At 40.6% G+C, this 15,068-nt stretch overlaps 1 protein-coding gene across 3 annotated transcripts in view; it reads left to right on the top strand.

Annotated features, from left to right (window-relative positions):
* Positions 1-15,068, top strand: part of SLC4A4 (solute carrier family 4 member 4) — a 369,377-nt gene that overhangs the window by 244,440 nt on the left and 109,869 nt on the right. For all 3 annotated transcript variants that reach the window (XM_018049558.1, XM_013964709.2, XM_005681740.3), the window contains exon 8: positions 9,677-9,834. In XM_018049558.1, coding sequence (XP_017905047.1) covers positions 9,677-9,834 — 158 coding nt within the window. The remainder of the gene's footprint in view (positions 1-9,676; positions 9,835-15,068) is intronic.

Consider the following 15,068-nt stretch of genomic DNA (forward strand, 5'->3'; position numbering starts at 1 on the left):
GGCAACCCACTCCAGTATTCTTGCCTGGAGAATCCCAGGGATGGGAGCCTGGTGGGCCCACGTCTATGGGGTTGCACAGAGTTGGACACGACTGATGTGACTTAGCAGCAGCAGCAGTCACTTAGTCTGACTCTTTGTGACCCCATGGACTGTGACCTGCTAGGCTCTTCTGTCCATGGGATTCTCCAGGCAAGAATACTTGAGTGGGTTGCCATTTCCTTCTCCAAGTCTTTATGTGGGTTGATTTATTACTAGTTTTCCCTTTTGCCTTTAATCTTGTCTTTTAGGCGTCCCTTCTGAATGCTTGGCATGTTTGCCCATCACTTTGGGACTGCTGAAGGCTCTACTCAGTGAATCTCTACAGCTACTTAGGAGTTATCAGATGCCTTTAGGAGAAACAGATGAGCTGATTTTAGCCTCACGTTCATGCAGTTTTCTTCTTTAGGGACATTGGATGGCTGCTTAGGGTTTTTTTTTTTTTTCTTTAATGTCATAGTGATTTTCTGATTCCTTTAAACAGATTACAGAAATCCAGCTTTTCAGTTTTTCTTACTGGAAGGATTAGTGTGATACAAGCTAATTTATGATAGCTGGAGCTGAAGTCTCTTAGAAACATCAATTAGGTCGGAAATTTCTAGTTCACCAAATATACAGCTCCATGCCTAAAACCACCCATAAACAGAATATAAATTCTGAGATTGATAGACTTAAAGAGACATGAGTTCTGGTAGTTAACTAAGCATATGAAACTGACTCTGAATCTACTTATTTAATCAGCTGCATGGATTAAGATGTAACTCTGTTTTTCTGTTCATTTGACTTGCTGTAAGAGAAAATAGTGTACTTCTTGTCTTCATCACTACAACGTTCTCATTAGGAAAAAGTGAATTTTATCAAACTTTAATCCATCAAATTGGCTACTTTTCCCAAGGTGTAGAAATAGGGAGGGGGCAGAGGCAGAATTATTTCGTCTATGGTGAGCAAGAGAACACTGTTTTCCTGCCCCAGCAGTTAGTATTGTTTGTATATAGTAAACAAATAAATTCATACTCAGAGAGCATAGTTTGCTAGGATACTGTTTGATCCAGTCATTTCCTCATGCTTCTGAGTTCCTTGCATTTTATGCCTTCATAGCATATAACTATTTTCCAATGCCATGTCCTAGGCATCCTGCTCAGGAGCTGACCTCCGTGAGCTTAAAGTGTGAGGTGATCATATAGTTTTTTCCTTAGCCTGAGACATGTTTGAGAATGAAAGAAGGTAATATTAATATCTGCCCCAATACAATGGGGGTGACCTGGGGCTTTCATACATGTGACTCAACTCATAAGTATGGTGACCCTGCTTTACCACTAACACATATAGACTCCTTTGCACTGGAAAGGCATGGTAGTGGAGTGAGCCTAGCAGGATTTTGAGATCGCCGGATGAGTTTGTTTGGCAAAGAATAAGAGCTGCCAATTTTCAAAGAGAATAGAAGGGAGGAGATCAGCAGGAAAAAAAAGAAGCTAAGAAGAACAGAAGAGAGGAAAGAATAACAGGAAGAAAGCTGGGCATCAGCTCTTTGCCCAGGTAGCCTGTTGACATGAGGCATTAAGCGAATTGAGAATAAGTATAGATTGGAAGATTAAAATCATTCTTCTTGAGAGGAATAGAGAATGTATGTAATGGGAAATAGCATCAGTGTTAGCTTTGGAAAAATAATGAGAAAATATACTAAAATTAGATGATTTTTTTCAGGTATTATCAAACTTTATTTTTATTGAACTGTGAAGAGAAACATCTAATGTGATGTAAATATACATGACATTGGCAATTATGTTTTTATTTTCTATTTTTGGGGGCTTCATGTAAGTTTCCATCTTTTTTTTTTTTTTAGTTTATTCATTTTTAAAAAGGGCATTGAACAGCCTATAGGGTCACCTTCTAATAAATCAGACTCAAATGACAAATTGTGAGTGCTCCTGGTTATAAATGACACTTTATTACATTTATTTTAGCATATGCTGCTAATGGCAAAGAATAATAGGTAGGGTTTAAATACTTGCCTAATGACTACAATAATATGATAGCCTGAACCTACTTACCAGGTGATGCTGAAGGTCTGAGGGTGATGGTATGGGTGGGAGGATATAATGTTATCCCAGTCAGTTGAGATTGATTACAGTATGATTTTTTCAGTTAGCTATATGTGATGCATATCACTTGAGTATGAGTAACTTTCCCATCATCACATAGGGTGATCATTCCAAGAAGCTATCACTGTTGTTCTGCTTTATCTGTTTATAATCTCTAGTTTCTTGTTACGCTGGTACTGTGATCACTGGGTTCTTAGGAAGCCAATCAGAAAGTAATTAACTGAATTATTATAGCAAGACCTAACCTGTAGCATTATAGCAATGCTAACCCAGGTTAGCATTAAAGGAACCTGAAATGTACATCCCCAGACTCACAGAGTTGGTATTGTTATCTGGTAGACAAAAAGTGTTCCCAAATTGCTGAGATGGTCAGAACAGCCCCATGGACTATAACCCTCCAGGCTCCTCTCTCGATGGGATTCCCAGGCAAGAATACTGGAGTGGGTTGCCACTTCCTCCTCCAGGGGATCTTCCTGACTCAGAGATAAAACTTGCATCTCTTGTACCTCCTGCGTTGGCAGGCAGATCCTTTACCACTGCACCACCTGGGAAGCCCCTGAGCTAGCCAGATTACCTCTTACCAGATGCAGCCCTTTGAAATTCATTTCTTTTGGAATCAAGGTTGTCTAAAGCAATTTTTTCTGCTGTGTGTTCTCATAGTTGACCCTGCATAGAATCCAGGCTATATATCCCTTGGAGCATCAACTAGTGATCTATAAGAAAGAAATGTCAGACTGTCTTTGTAATTCAATCCAGATAAGGTTGTTGAATGATCCTCAACCTGATTTTGTTCTTATTTTCATTATCTTTTGCTGTTCTTTGTAATTTGTGAGTTGTTCTTCACCATTCTGTGTAATGTTAATAATGTTTTTGTTAGTACTTCATTGCTGTTCACTTTTTATTGTGTAAGCCCATAGTTGCTTTTTATACTTCAGTCATTACTTTTTCCGTTCTCAGGTATTGTTGAGGTACTTGAAAAAGGGAACCTATATGAATCAATATTTGATGAGCCACCTTTATGAGAGGAATCTGTAGACTTTGATTCATAGAAGAACTCTTGAACTCTATTGCTGTATTTTGTGACCTCCATTGAACAATATACCTTTCATACTATCTTTATGTGTCTTATTTCAGTAGAGCTATTTCTATATTTGCTTCTCTTCATTGGATTTTAAACTTTAGGCGAGCAGAGTCTGTGTGTTCCTTGCAGTGCCCACATCAGGCCTTGAACATTTGAGGCACCTGTTAAATTTAAAGAGAATTAAATGGAGCTGAGAGTAGGATTAAATGAGAGATGAGAAAATTTCTGTCCCTAACAGCATTTTAAAATCTGCTTTCATATCAAAATGTGCCTTATTTATCTCCGAGTGGGAGATAAAGCATTCTTTGGCGTACATGCCTACTCAAAGCTCTAACAGAGTGTGTAGCACAGAAACTTATTTAATTCTGTCTGACCTGGTACTCCTCAAATTCATTTGACAAAACACTTTTTTGTGAAAGGGTCTCGACTGCAGTAGACAGAAATCACCTCAAATTAATTTAAGCCCCAAATGGAATTTTCTGGCTTATATAACCAGTAATAATTCTTGATGAGTTCACAGAATGGAGAAGCTACAGGACCTCAGGGCCTGAGGCTGGGGACTCAGCAATCTCTCTTTTCATCCATTTTTCTCTCCCGATTTTGTGTTTCATTTTGGCCATTGACCTCATTCTCTCCTAGTGTGGACAATCTTGTGACAGGCCCTTCCAGCAAAGAGGGTAACAACCTTAGGTGAAAGGGAAACATTGATTTTTGCACATTTATTTGAATGTTAATTTTCCAAAATGTTTTGGTCCCTGTGTAGATGGTGCATCCATCCTTTGGACCAATCCCTGTTCTCAGTGGGGGAGTTTACTAAGATGAGTCCTATTTAGGCCTTTTGTCCGCTTAGATGGACTGGGTGGTGGTGGGATGCCCAGAAACAACTGCTTTAAGAGAAGAGTTAGGAAAACTCATTGGAAAGAGAAGAAATAATAAGCACCATTCATTTAATGAACAAACATATATTTCATCTTTTTTTCTAGGCATTAAGGATGTAACACTGAACAAAAGAGATGGGTATTATCCTTCTATTAGGGCACTTACATTCTAGTGAGGAGGCAGATAATAAGGAAGATAAGTAAAAATTGTAGCATGTTTGTAATAAGTACAAAGAAAAACATAAGGTAGGACAGAGGAGTAAGAAGGACCTGTGGGGAAGGGGAGGTGGAAATTTTAACAAATGTGGCCAGGGAAGGTCTCAGTGTTGAGAAGTGAAGATCTGAAGGAAGTGAGGAAGGGAGCCCTGCAGACATTCCATTCAGACACACAGCAGATGTGAAGGCCCTGAGGGAAGAGTGTGCCCGGTGTGTCAGAGGGAAGGTTTGACCCCTGGGATGGTGGGTCTGAAGAAGACCAGGAAAAAGCAGCTGCAAACAAGGTCAGGGAGCTGATGGGGAGCCCGATGGTGCTGGAGTTGTGGCTTGTCATAATAAGACTGCCCTCTCTCTTAGTGGAATGGGGACCAACAGAAGGTTTTATCTGACTCCTGATTTGATTGCTCTGGCTGCTTCGGTGAACAGACGGGAGTAGGGCGGGGGGCAAGGGCAGAAGCAGACAATCCAGCTGGGAGACCAATGCCATAACCCAGGAGGGAGGTGCTTGTAACGTGGCCCAGGGTGGTGGCAGTGAAGATGGTGAGAAATGGTTGGACATCTCTGATGGTGGATCCAACAGGATTCACTGATAGAATAGGCATGGGGTGTGAGAGGAGGAGAAGTGTGGAAGATGACAGCAAGGTCTGGGCCTGGGCATTGGAAAAATGGAGCTGCCATGAACCAGATGAGCAAGACTCCAGGATGAGCTAGTTTGAGGGGACTCTTGGGAGGGGGGCTCGGTTTTGGATTTGTAAAATTTGCAATGCTGATTAGACTTCTGAGGATAGATGTAATGGGACTGGTAAGAGGTCCTGGCTGAAGTAAATCTGTTCAACTCTTTGTGACCCATGGACTGTAGCCTGCCAGGCTCCTTTGTCCATGGAATTCTCCAGGCAAGAATACTAGAGTGGGTCCCTTCTCCAGGGGATCTTCCCTATTCAGGGATTGAACCTGGGTCTCTTGCATTGCAGGCAGATTCTTAGCCATCTGAGTCACCAGGAAAGCCCATAGATCTGTGAGCCATCAGGACACAGATGGAATTTAAAGGCAGGGGGCTTGTCGAGATCATCCAGGAACGTGTGTAGAGAAAAGAGTCATCTGAGGACTAAGTTCCAGGGTACCTCAGGCACCACACATTTTTATTTTGGAATGGCTACTAGTTTCTTCAAGAACACTAGTGTCCTACAAACACAGTGTGAGATTTGCTGATCTCAAAGAATATATCTTTATAACTACTTCTCTTCTGAGCACATAGAATGCAGTTCCTCTAGCTTTAAAAATATGCTTCAATTTTTCCAAAATGGTGTAGTCATCTCAGTAAAGGTACCATACAAGTAAAACATTTTGTGGAAGAATATGACTGTGGGATATTCTGCATGTTCTGTGAGTCAGTAGTTGCTTAGTGATAGATCCAGACATTTAGTATGTTCTGGAATGGGCCTCTAAAACCTCTTGAACTTTCCTGGGTATTTAATGTTCTTATGGTCTGACTGTAAATGCTGCAGAGCTCATTCCTTCCATTCAAAATATTTACAATAACTGACTTATGTTGCAAAGGAAGCGATCACTTCTGTGGGGGATAAACTGTTCTAACCCTCAGGGAGCTAAGAGCAAAGACTTCAACCTTGGCAAAAGCATGATTCCAAAATGAATGCTTCTGGGACAAATTGAGAGAGTAGGATTGACATACATACACTACCATGTGTGAGACAGATAGCTAGTGGGAAGCTGCTGTACAGTACAGGGAGCTCAGCTCAGTGTTCTGAGATAACCTAGACAGGTGGGATGGGGGTTATACGGGAGGCTCAAGAAGGAGGGGCTATATGTATACACATAGCTGATTGACATTGTTTTACACCAGAAACACAACATTGTAAAGCAATTATACTCCAATTGAAAAAATTTTTTAAAAAAAGAATTGAGTGCTTCTGGAGTTCCCTAGGAGCAGTGCTGAGAGAGTGGAAAGGCTTGTTCTGAACTCTGAAGGAGATTTAGAAAAGGTAGAAATGAGGAAAGGACAGTTTTTTGGTCCTAAGTGTGGGAAGCTAAGTACCTGAAACAGGAGATTATGATCAGATTACCTACCTAGCTACAGCAAAGAGTGCTGGAGAGAATGGCAAGTACAATCAGATGATTATAGAGCTTCATGGCCCGTGTTGGTAATAGGAGCTCTCTCTGGAAAGAGTCGGAAGATTACTCTAGCACATTATGCCTTTGGGTCACTTGACCATATCCCACACTCTACTCCGTGTTACAAAGAGCAATGCATTACTGCAACTTCCTTTGACTATAATAACAATTTGATGGTTTTAGACTATTCCCATGGCTGCTCTTTTTGTATCTGTAGAAATAAACAGACTTTTTGGAAATATTAGTATTATTTGAAGGATTAATGGTGTAAACTTTGGAAAAGTCTTTTACTGCTAGAAGTAGTCGTGTTTCTAACATCCAAAAATATATATCTTGCCTTTGTGGCTTTTTTTTGGTTTCCACTAAATTATTAGCTCCAACTTCCTTTTTTTTTTTTTTTTGCCTCTCAGTTTTCTTCTTGTATGAAGTTCCAAAGGCAAGAATCTTGTTAAAATGCTACTGAAGGTGATGGTTTTGGGGATCAGTTTTCATGGCACTTATTTTCCCTTTTTGAGAACTATTTATATGGAAATAGAAAATAAAACTCTACTGTAATTTTTCATTACTGGGGAAAATTGGTCCACGCCTCCTACTTCCCATAGAGGTGATAACCTGTGGCAGAAAAAAGTTCACTGGTAACTTTTAACTTAAGTGGGGAGACATTCATATTGGTGAGAAGGGTATATCAGAAATCTTCTTGCAAAATTCTTATCTCTATCTTTTTGTCATTGTTGAGATGTTTTCCTTGAGCTGTTGGGAGACGTTTCCCACTCATTGTAGGATACTTGAACAAGCCTATTCTAAGTGGGAGCTGGTTTGGGAGGGGAAATGAATGAATAACGTCTACAGGATAAGTTTTCAAAGTGACTGTTAGGCAACCTTTCAGTTCAGTTCAGTTCAGTCACTCAGTCATATCCAACTCTTTGCGACCCCATGGACCACAGCATGCCAGGCCTCCCTGTCCATCGCCAACTCCCAGAGTTTACCCAAACTCGTGCCTATTGAGTCAGTGATGCCATCCAGCCATCTCATCCTCTGTCGTCCCCTTCTCCTCCAGCCCCCAATCCCTTCCAGCATCAGAGTCTTTTCAAATGACTCAACTCTTTGCATCAGGTGGCCAAAGTATTGGAGTTTCAACTTCAACATCAGTCCTTCCAATGAACACCCAGGACTGATCTCCTTTAGGATGGACTGGTTGGATCTCCTTGCAGTCCAAGGGACTCTCAAGAGTCTTTTCCAGCACTACAGTTGAAAAGCATCAATTCTTCAGCGCTCAGCTTTCTTTATAGTCCAACTCTCACATCCATACATGACCCCTGGAAAAACCATAGCCTTGACTGGACAGACCTTTGTTGGCAAAGGCAACCGTTACTCTCCAAGAAAAGCACTTTACACCTTTATCTTTCTCCTCAAGCTCCCGTGTACATCCGTCTTCCTCCTCCTCACCATCAGGTCATTCATATTTCACTGAAAAAATGTAAGTCCTTGGAATCCTCATCTTCACCCCATAGACTTCCCAGATCACCCCTGACTCTACCTAGAGTCTGCCTTGCCTGGTTAGAATGGATGGCTGTGTTCCATCTGGATTTAATCCCTCTAGCTATGCATGGATATCTCTCTTCTCAATAGTTCAAGGTTGCTTGAGCTGATTTGCAGTTATGCCCATTTCTCCTACAGTAGTAATCTGTCTTTACTAGATCATCTTCATGAACATTCCAAATTGTGATCACATTCCCCATGAAAAATCTCCATTTATCCCTTTCTTCACCTACCTCCTAATTCTTGGCTTTTCTTGGTAGCAACATATCTCAGAAGAATTCTGTCTACTTCCTGTCTCCATTTTTTCACGTCTTATTCTTTACTGGGTAGCCTGGTGTCCGCTGTTGTATGGATCATCCAGCCCGTCCTTCTTGTCAAATTCATTGGTCTTTACTTTCTTTTAAAAAACATTTTTTAATAATTTGGCTGTGCTGGGTCTTTTGGTTGCTGCATGTGGGATCTTTTTAGCTGTGATGCTTTTTATAGCTGCAGCATGCTAACTCTTAGTTGTCACATGTGAGATCTAGTTCCCTGGCCAGAGACTGAACCCAAGACCCTTGTGTTGGGAGTATGGAGTCTCCCATAAGACCACTGGGACTTCCCTCGTGGTCCAGGTTCCATCATTAGTCCTTTCTTAGTTTTCATCTTATTTGAACTTCCAGCAGCCTTTGACGCTGAAGCAGATAATCCTCTCCTCATTGTTCCCTTTCTTCACCTAAAGTCCTGGTTGGTGAAGGCCGGGTTGCTCTTTTTCAGTGTCCTCTGCCAATATCTGCTTCCATTCCTATAAAAGGTAAGGTAGCCCAGGGTTTAGGATCAATGGACAGATGTTAAGGGTCAATGGACAGCCCTTTCCTCTGTCTACACTTACACCCAAGGTTGTGTCATCTTATTGCATGGTCTTAAATCCTGATTACATGGTGATATCTCCTAAATTTAGGTCTTTGTACTCCACTTTTCCATGGACTTGTCTTGAGTGGGTAAGTTCTGTTTAAAACATCTGAAACTCCTTACTGTGCCTTCAAGATCCTCACCTGCTGGCCCCCCTCACGTCTGCAACTTCATCTGCTGTGTTTTCTCTCCTGTGCTCTTCTACTCCCACACACTTGGCCACCTACTGTTGCTGCCCAGCTCTTGCCTGGTCAGAGGCTTTGCACTTTCTCTTCTCTTTGCCTAGAATTTTCTTTGCCCATATCTTTACTTGGCTTGTTCCCTTACCCCAGTGTCAAATGTGCTTCTTCAGGGGCCTTCCCTGACCTCCTTGTCTAAAGAAGTATCCTTTTACATGTCTTACTTTTTCTTCTCAACACTTACCACTACTTTAAATTCTATTTTACTTCTCCCTTGCTGGAATATGAGCTCAAGAAGGCCATGTCATTAGTTGACACATCCCTTATCATCAGGGCTTAGATCAGTTCCTGGCTCCCAGGAGACTCTTAAACTCATGTTTATTGAGTTGAATAAGTAAATGAATTGATATGTATGTAAACATTGTTTTATATGTAAACCGCATGACTATACGCTTAATGTTTTTGAATCCAAAATACAGAGAAATACTTATTATAATAGAATGGTTAGACATAATAGATGAATGGCTAGCTAGGGCCTGCCTGGTGCACATAGACTCATAAAGAAATTTCTTTGAGTTCCCTTCTCTGGAAATAAGTTGTGTCTTCTTGGCTCTTCCCATGCAGCTGAAGAATAAGTTCATGAAAAAACTGCCACGTGATGCAGAAGCTTCCAACGTGCTTGTTGGCGAGGTAGACTTCTTGGATTCTCCTTTCATTGCTTTTGTTCGGCTGCAGCAGGCAGTCATGCTGGGTGCCCTGACTGAGGTCCCTGTGCCCACAAGGTAAGCTGCTCCCTGACCCACTGGGGTCCACAGTGTGGTCATAGGGAAAACTCCTCCCACTCAGGCTAGAGAGCTAATAGGATGAGGGTACATCCAAAGCAAGCATGTTGAAAAGGTTTAACTTGAAATAACGGTTCAGTCTGACTTTCATGCTCTTGGTTGACTTGGCAGATGTGTAGTAGTAATAATGATTATAACAATTCATTGGACTATGGAATAGTTTCTGATGGATTAGCCTATTTAATACTCATAATAATTTTTAAGGTATAAACTATATGGAATTTTATAGATGAAGAAACAGTTTGAGAGTTTAAGTAACTTCTCTAAGATCATATAGATGGTAAATGGTTCAGAGGTCTGAGTCGCTTTCATTTGCTCTCTGTTTTATTAGAAAATTGATAGTGAGTATGTTCATACATACATATGCTAAGTTGCTTCAGTCATGTCCGACTCTGTGTGACCCGAGACGGCAGCCCACCAGGCTCCCCCGTCCCTGGGATTCTCCAGGCAAGAACACTGGAGCGGGTTGCCATTTCCTTCTCCAATGCATGAAAGTGAAAAGTGAAAGTGAAGTCTCTCAGTCGTGTCCGACTCCCAGCGACCCTATGGACTGTAGCCTACCAGGCTCCTCCGTCCATGGGACTCTCCAGGCAAGAGTATTGGAGTGGGTTGCCATTGACACATTATATATGTCAATATATGTAAATGTGTCTGTGTGTACATATATAGACATGTATATATGTGTTTTGACTCAGTGGTAAAGAATCCTCCTGCCAGTGAAGGAGATGCAGATTTAATCCCTGGGTCAGGAAAATCCCTTCGAGAAGGAAATGGTAATCCACTCCAGTACTCTTGCCTGGAGAATGTGGACAAAGCCTGGTAGGCTACAGTCCATGGGGTCGCAAAAGAGTTGGACATGACTGAGTGACTAAATAACAATATATATTTATTATATATATGCACAAAAGTAAAAATCATTAAGTTGTACACTTAAATTTGTATATTTTACTGTTATGTGTTAGGAATCATAAAGTTTTATTTTAAAAGAAAGTATGCTAGTGTTATTACAATCATGTACTCATGCTGCACAGTACCTTAGAAGTCATCCTTTTTGTTTTCCTCTGTATCTGAGCCCAGTAGAGGAGCTAGGAAGCTTGACTTCTATGTCAAGTGTAGTAGGTAAATGGAAGCTAATGCTTCAAATAAATTTGTGCTTAGGAAAAGGTTAAAGAGAAGTCTATAATCTTCAGGTTGACATTAGAAAATTATTATAAAATAGGGCCTTTTGTGGGGGTTAGTGCCCAGGGCAAGGGCAGGGAACTTTTCTTTAGGTTTCTCCAGGTGAGCAGGAGAGGCTCTGGATTTCCAGTGGTCTCAGATGGTCTGAACAAGGTAAACCAACAAGATAAGGGGCTCAAGATTTGTTTTGAGCCAATTCAGGAGGAAAATTAGGAGAACATTTCCTTATGGCCTTCCATTTTATACATTACAGGCCATTCTTTTTCACGCAGGCATTTTTATCCCATTTTTCTATTTCTTAGACACTAACAACAGGGAGAATACTTATCATATAACAATATAGGAATAATATAAGCAGTCATTGGACAAATAGCAGAGGAAAGGGGATAGTTATAGCTTATTCAGTTAATGGGATTATCATGATTTGTGTTTTCTGTAACTTAGCTTTTTGCTTGAAAACATTCCAGCAGAGCCTTGCAGGTCCATCTGAGCAATCACCTGGCGAACAGCTAGCTGACTCAGTCATGGCTGAACTCCAGCTTGCATGTCCCTTTGGTTTTATTTATGTCTCTTTGGACCAACTTTTCTGGAGCTTGAAAGAAAAAGACATGCCAAGAAGTATTCAGTTGCTCTTTTTAATTTTTTTATTCTTTTTCTCTAGAAGCTACAAATAAAAATATTTTAAAAGGTTTTTTATTTAAACAATAACACAAGCTCATTAAGTAGCAAGTCATGACCATTTTGGAGTCCCTCTTATCATCTGCTCCTCTCCGGCTCATCTTTTTCTGTCCTGGACAATGGTACTAGTCTAGAGGTAAAAATCAAGCATTATTTGAATTGAGAAAAGGAGCCCAGTCTATTCAAGGGAATATAATTCAATAATGTCATAAAGCTATTTCAGGGCAGTAATCTCAATAATATATCCTAGCATGTTAACGTTTTTCCAGGAAATAGTTTTATCCATTTGCTATCCTCTGAACCAGGGCAAGCTATAATCACTGAGAAGGGAGTCTCATTAGCTTTTTTGTGTGTGAGTAATACAGGGCCACTTACAATGGCTGCATCCTGTGAAATCCAATAAAGGAAATCCCACAAGGAGCCTGGTGGTCATTGTGGAAGATGTCTCTGCACTCAGCTGTGTGCTTTAACATGCATGCCACCCCACTATCTTGCACAGAAACCTGAGAAATCTGTTTCTGTGCACATCTTGTAATGACGGTCATTTTTTCTTTTGAAAAAATTTTTCCATTTTTCCTTTCCTTTTGAAGGTGGAAGACAGGCTCTTTTACTTATTATTATTATTCTTACTATTTATAATAAATAGCATTACTACCATGCATCTTTTAGGAAATATGATAATAGCCACTCCCTTTGCATAGAGTTCAAGAATTTCTCTATCCACTCTGCTCTGTGCTTGATTTAGTTTAGCTTTCTGTTTGCAGCTGGACTCCTACAAACTGTGTAGATGTTTTCTACACAGAGGACCTTCTTGTCATCCATGTGAAAGCAGATAAACTCTGTTCTTTGGGACTTAGTTGGGTATGTTTATGATTTTCTTAGTGTCTTAAGAGGCACTTTGCTTTGCTGTCATCTTACATCTGTTCCATTGAGGCTGCCGCTCAGTCATATTTATGGGCCACATGGAGATGAATATAATTCCCATTTTACAGTTCAGAGATGGAGCCACATGGATGACGCACTGTCAGCGCAGATTTCTGACTCTGAAGCCAGGCTCTTTGGGAAAATCTAAGGAGACTCCTAGAATGGATTGCAATAAAATGCTTTAGGGTTTTCCCATGAAGACTAATCAAAGCCCTTGATCAATCTATGCTTTTCTTACCTTGATTTTCACATCTGAGGCAAATAATTATAAAGGGAGCTCTAGCCCTCTCTAAAATTAGAATGTTTACCCCTTTGTGTCACCCTTAGTTAACATCTATTTTATGTTATAAATAATGATCTGCCTGAAAGCAATTCTTTGTGCCTAATTGTCAAAACCATAAAATTTCTAATAGAGGAATTGGGATGGAGGTCTTGCTGGTTCAGTTCTGTCTTGTGTAACAGTCTTCCAGTGGCTCACTGCTGTTTACCGTGTGCAGTATGGTTGGTTATGATGGGTTTGTGCTCCTTATGAATTTATTGAGGAAGCTACAGTTTAGCCACATTTTCCAGAGCCACTAAATATGAATAATGGGTCATTTGATTCACTATTGTTTTAAAAAAGGAAGTAAGGGATTGGTACATGCTGAATTTATTTTAGAATGGCTGTGATATATAAGGAAGGAGGAGGGGTGCACATCTCTGAAAAGATGGAGTAGTTTAGGAAGGCTGGCTCTTTTTCGGATATTATGCTCTGTTTATGCCTATAATTATTTTGTGAATATGAGTATAGTCCATTGGTTTTGGATGCAGATCATCTGGTACTGATTTTTGTTGTGGTGAATGCTAGAGGCATTCTCCCCTGGCACAATTGCTGCTGCTGCTGCTGCTGCTAAGTCGCCTCAGTTGTGTCTGACTCTGTGCGACCTTATAGATGGAAGCCCACCAGGCTCCCCCATCCCTGGGATTCTCCAGGCAAGAACATTGGAGTGGGTTGCCATTTCCTTCTCCAATGCGTGAAAGTGAAAAGTGAAGGGGAAGTCGCTCAGTCGTGTCCAGCTCTTAGTGACCCCATGGACTACAGCCTACCAGGCTTCGCCATCCATGGGATTTTCCAGGCAAGAGTACTGGAGTTGGGGTGCTATTGCCTTCTCCGCCAGGCACGATTAGTTACATGGAAAAGGGAGCACATCAGAGTGGAAGGGCCTCATGAAGATTCTTGACACAGCCAGGCACTATTATAAATTCTGTGACTTGTGTCTAGTTATAAGCAAATACAAAGAGCTCAGCAACATAAATTATTTCCCCTGAGCCAGCAATATGGGCTGTGCCCTTTCAACCACAGAAATGTAATGTTTACTCTAATTCGTTAATAAAGAAAAAAAGCTTCTGGTTAAAAATAACATCTGTCCATTGACAAACAAAACAAAACAAAACAAAAAAAACAGACCACTTGAGTCATGAAAGAAGTTTTGAGTACGTTATAAAAGCCGAGTTTGGCAAGATGTGCTTCTGCCATACAAGTTGTAACAGCTTTTGCGTCTTGGAGGGTTAAAGAGGAGAGAACATGTTTTAGGCAGAGGGAACTTCAACTCGATGAGTTGTTCTGTGTTGTTAGTTTTCCCAGATCTCTCATCTCTCACCCCTATTTCAACAGTGCACTTCAAATTACAGTCTTCCTAAGGGTCTGGTTCCCTACAGATGAAATTCTTGACCTGAGGTGCTATTTCCTGCTACTTGTAGGTGTCCAGAGTTCCTCTCTATCTACTCAGTGGTTCCTGACTGAAGTAATGTGAAAATTTTAACTGATACATCACTTTTTATTTCTATTTGGCACTCGATGATTTTCTTTATACTTTATATATATGAACATATATATATGTTTTAATAAAAATCACATTACTCAGGAAAGAGGAATTATGCCTTTGTATCTAACTTAATGAAAACACTGTAGCTCTCATATACTGGGTTTGCTACTATGATAAGTGGTTTTTTAATGATCACCACTGGTCTGCTACTGCCATTTCTTCTTTGGTGCTCTTTAGTAAAGAGCAGAGTAAATATTTGTAGAAAATGTATCCCCTCATCTCATAGGATTTAAGGTGGAGGATCCATTACTCTGTTATCCCTTGGACCAGCTGCCCATTGTCTGCCAGAATTTATTTGAGGACTATTAATGACTGAGAGCATTTTCTGCACTTTCTAATAAGACACTATTTTGGTTTTGTTGCCATATAGTCAACCTGATAATTAATTCACGTGTCAGTTGATAAATATGCATTTCCATGGTGTATATTTATAAATGTAAAATAATCATGATGCAGATACTGGGGAGGGGTAGGAAGATGTAGACAGTGGTTCTGGAAAGGGTGAGGTATTGTGTAGTGCTCAGATGC

Source organism: Capra hircus, chromosome 6, assembly GCF_001704415.2.
Source record: "Capra hircus breed San Clemente chromosome 6, ASM170441v1, whole genome shotgun sequence".
In the NCBI taxonomy this organism is placed as follows: domain Eukaryota; kingdom Metazoa; phylum Chordata; class Mammalia; order Artiodactyla; family Bovidae; genus Capra; species Capra hircus.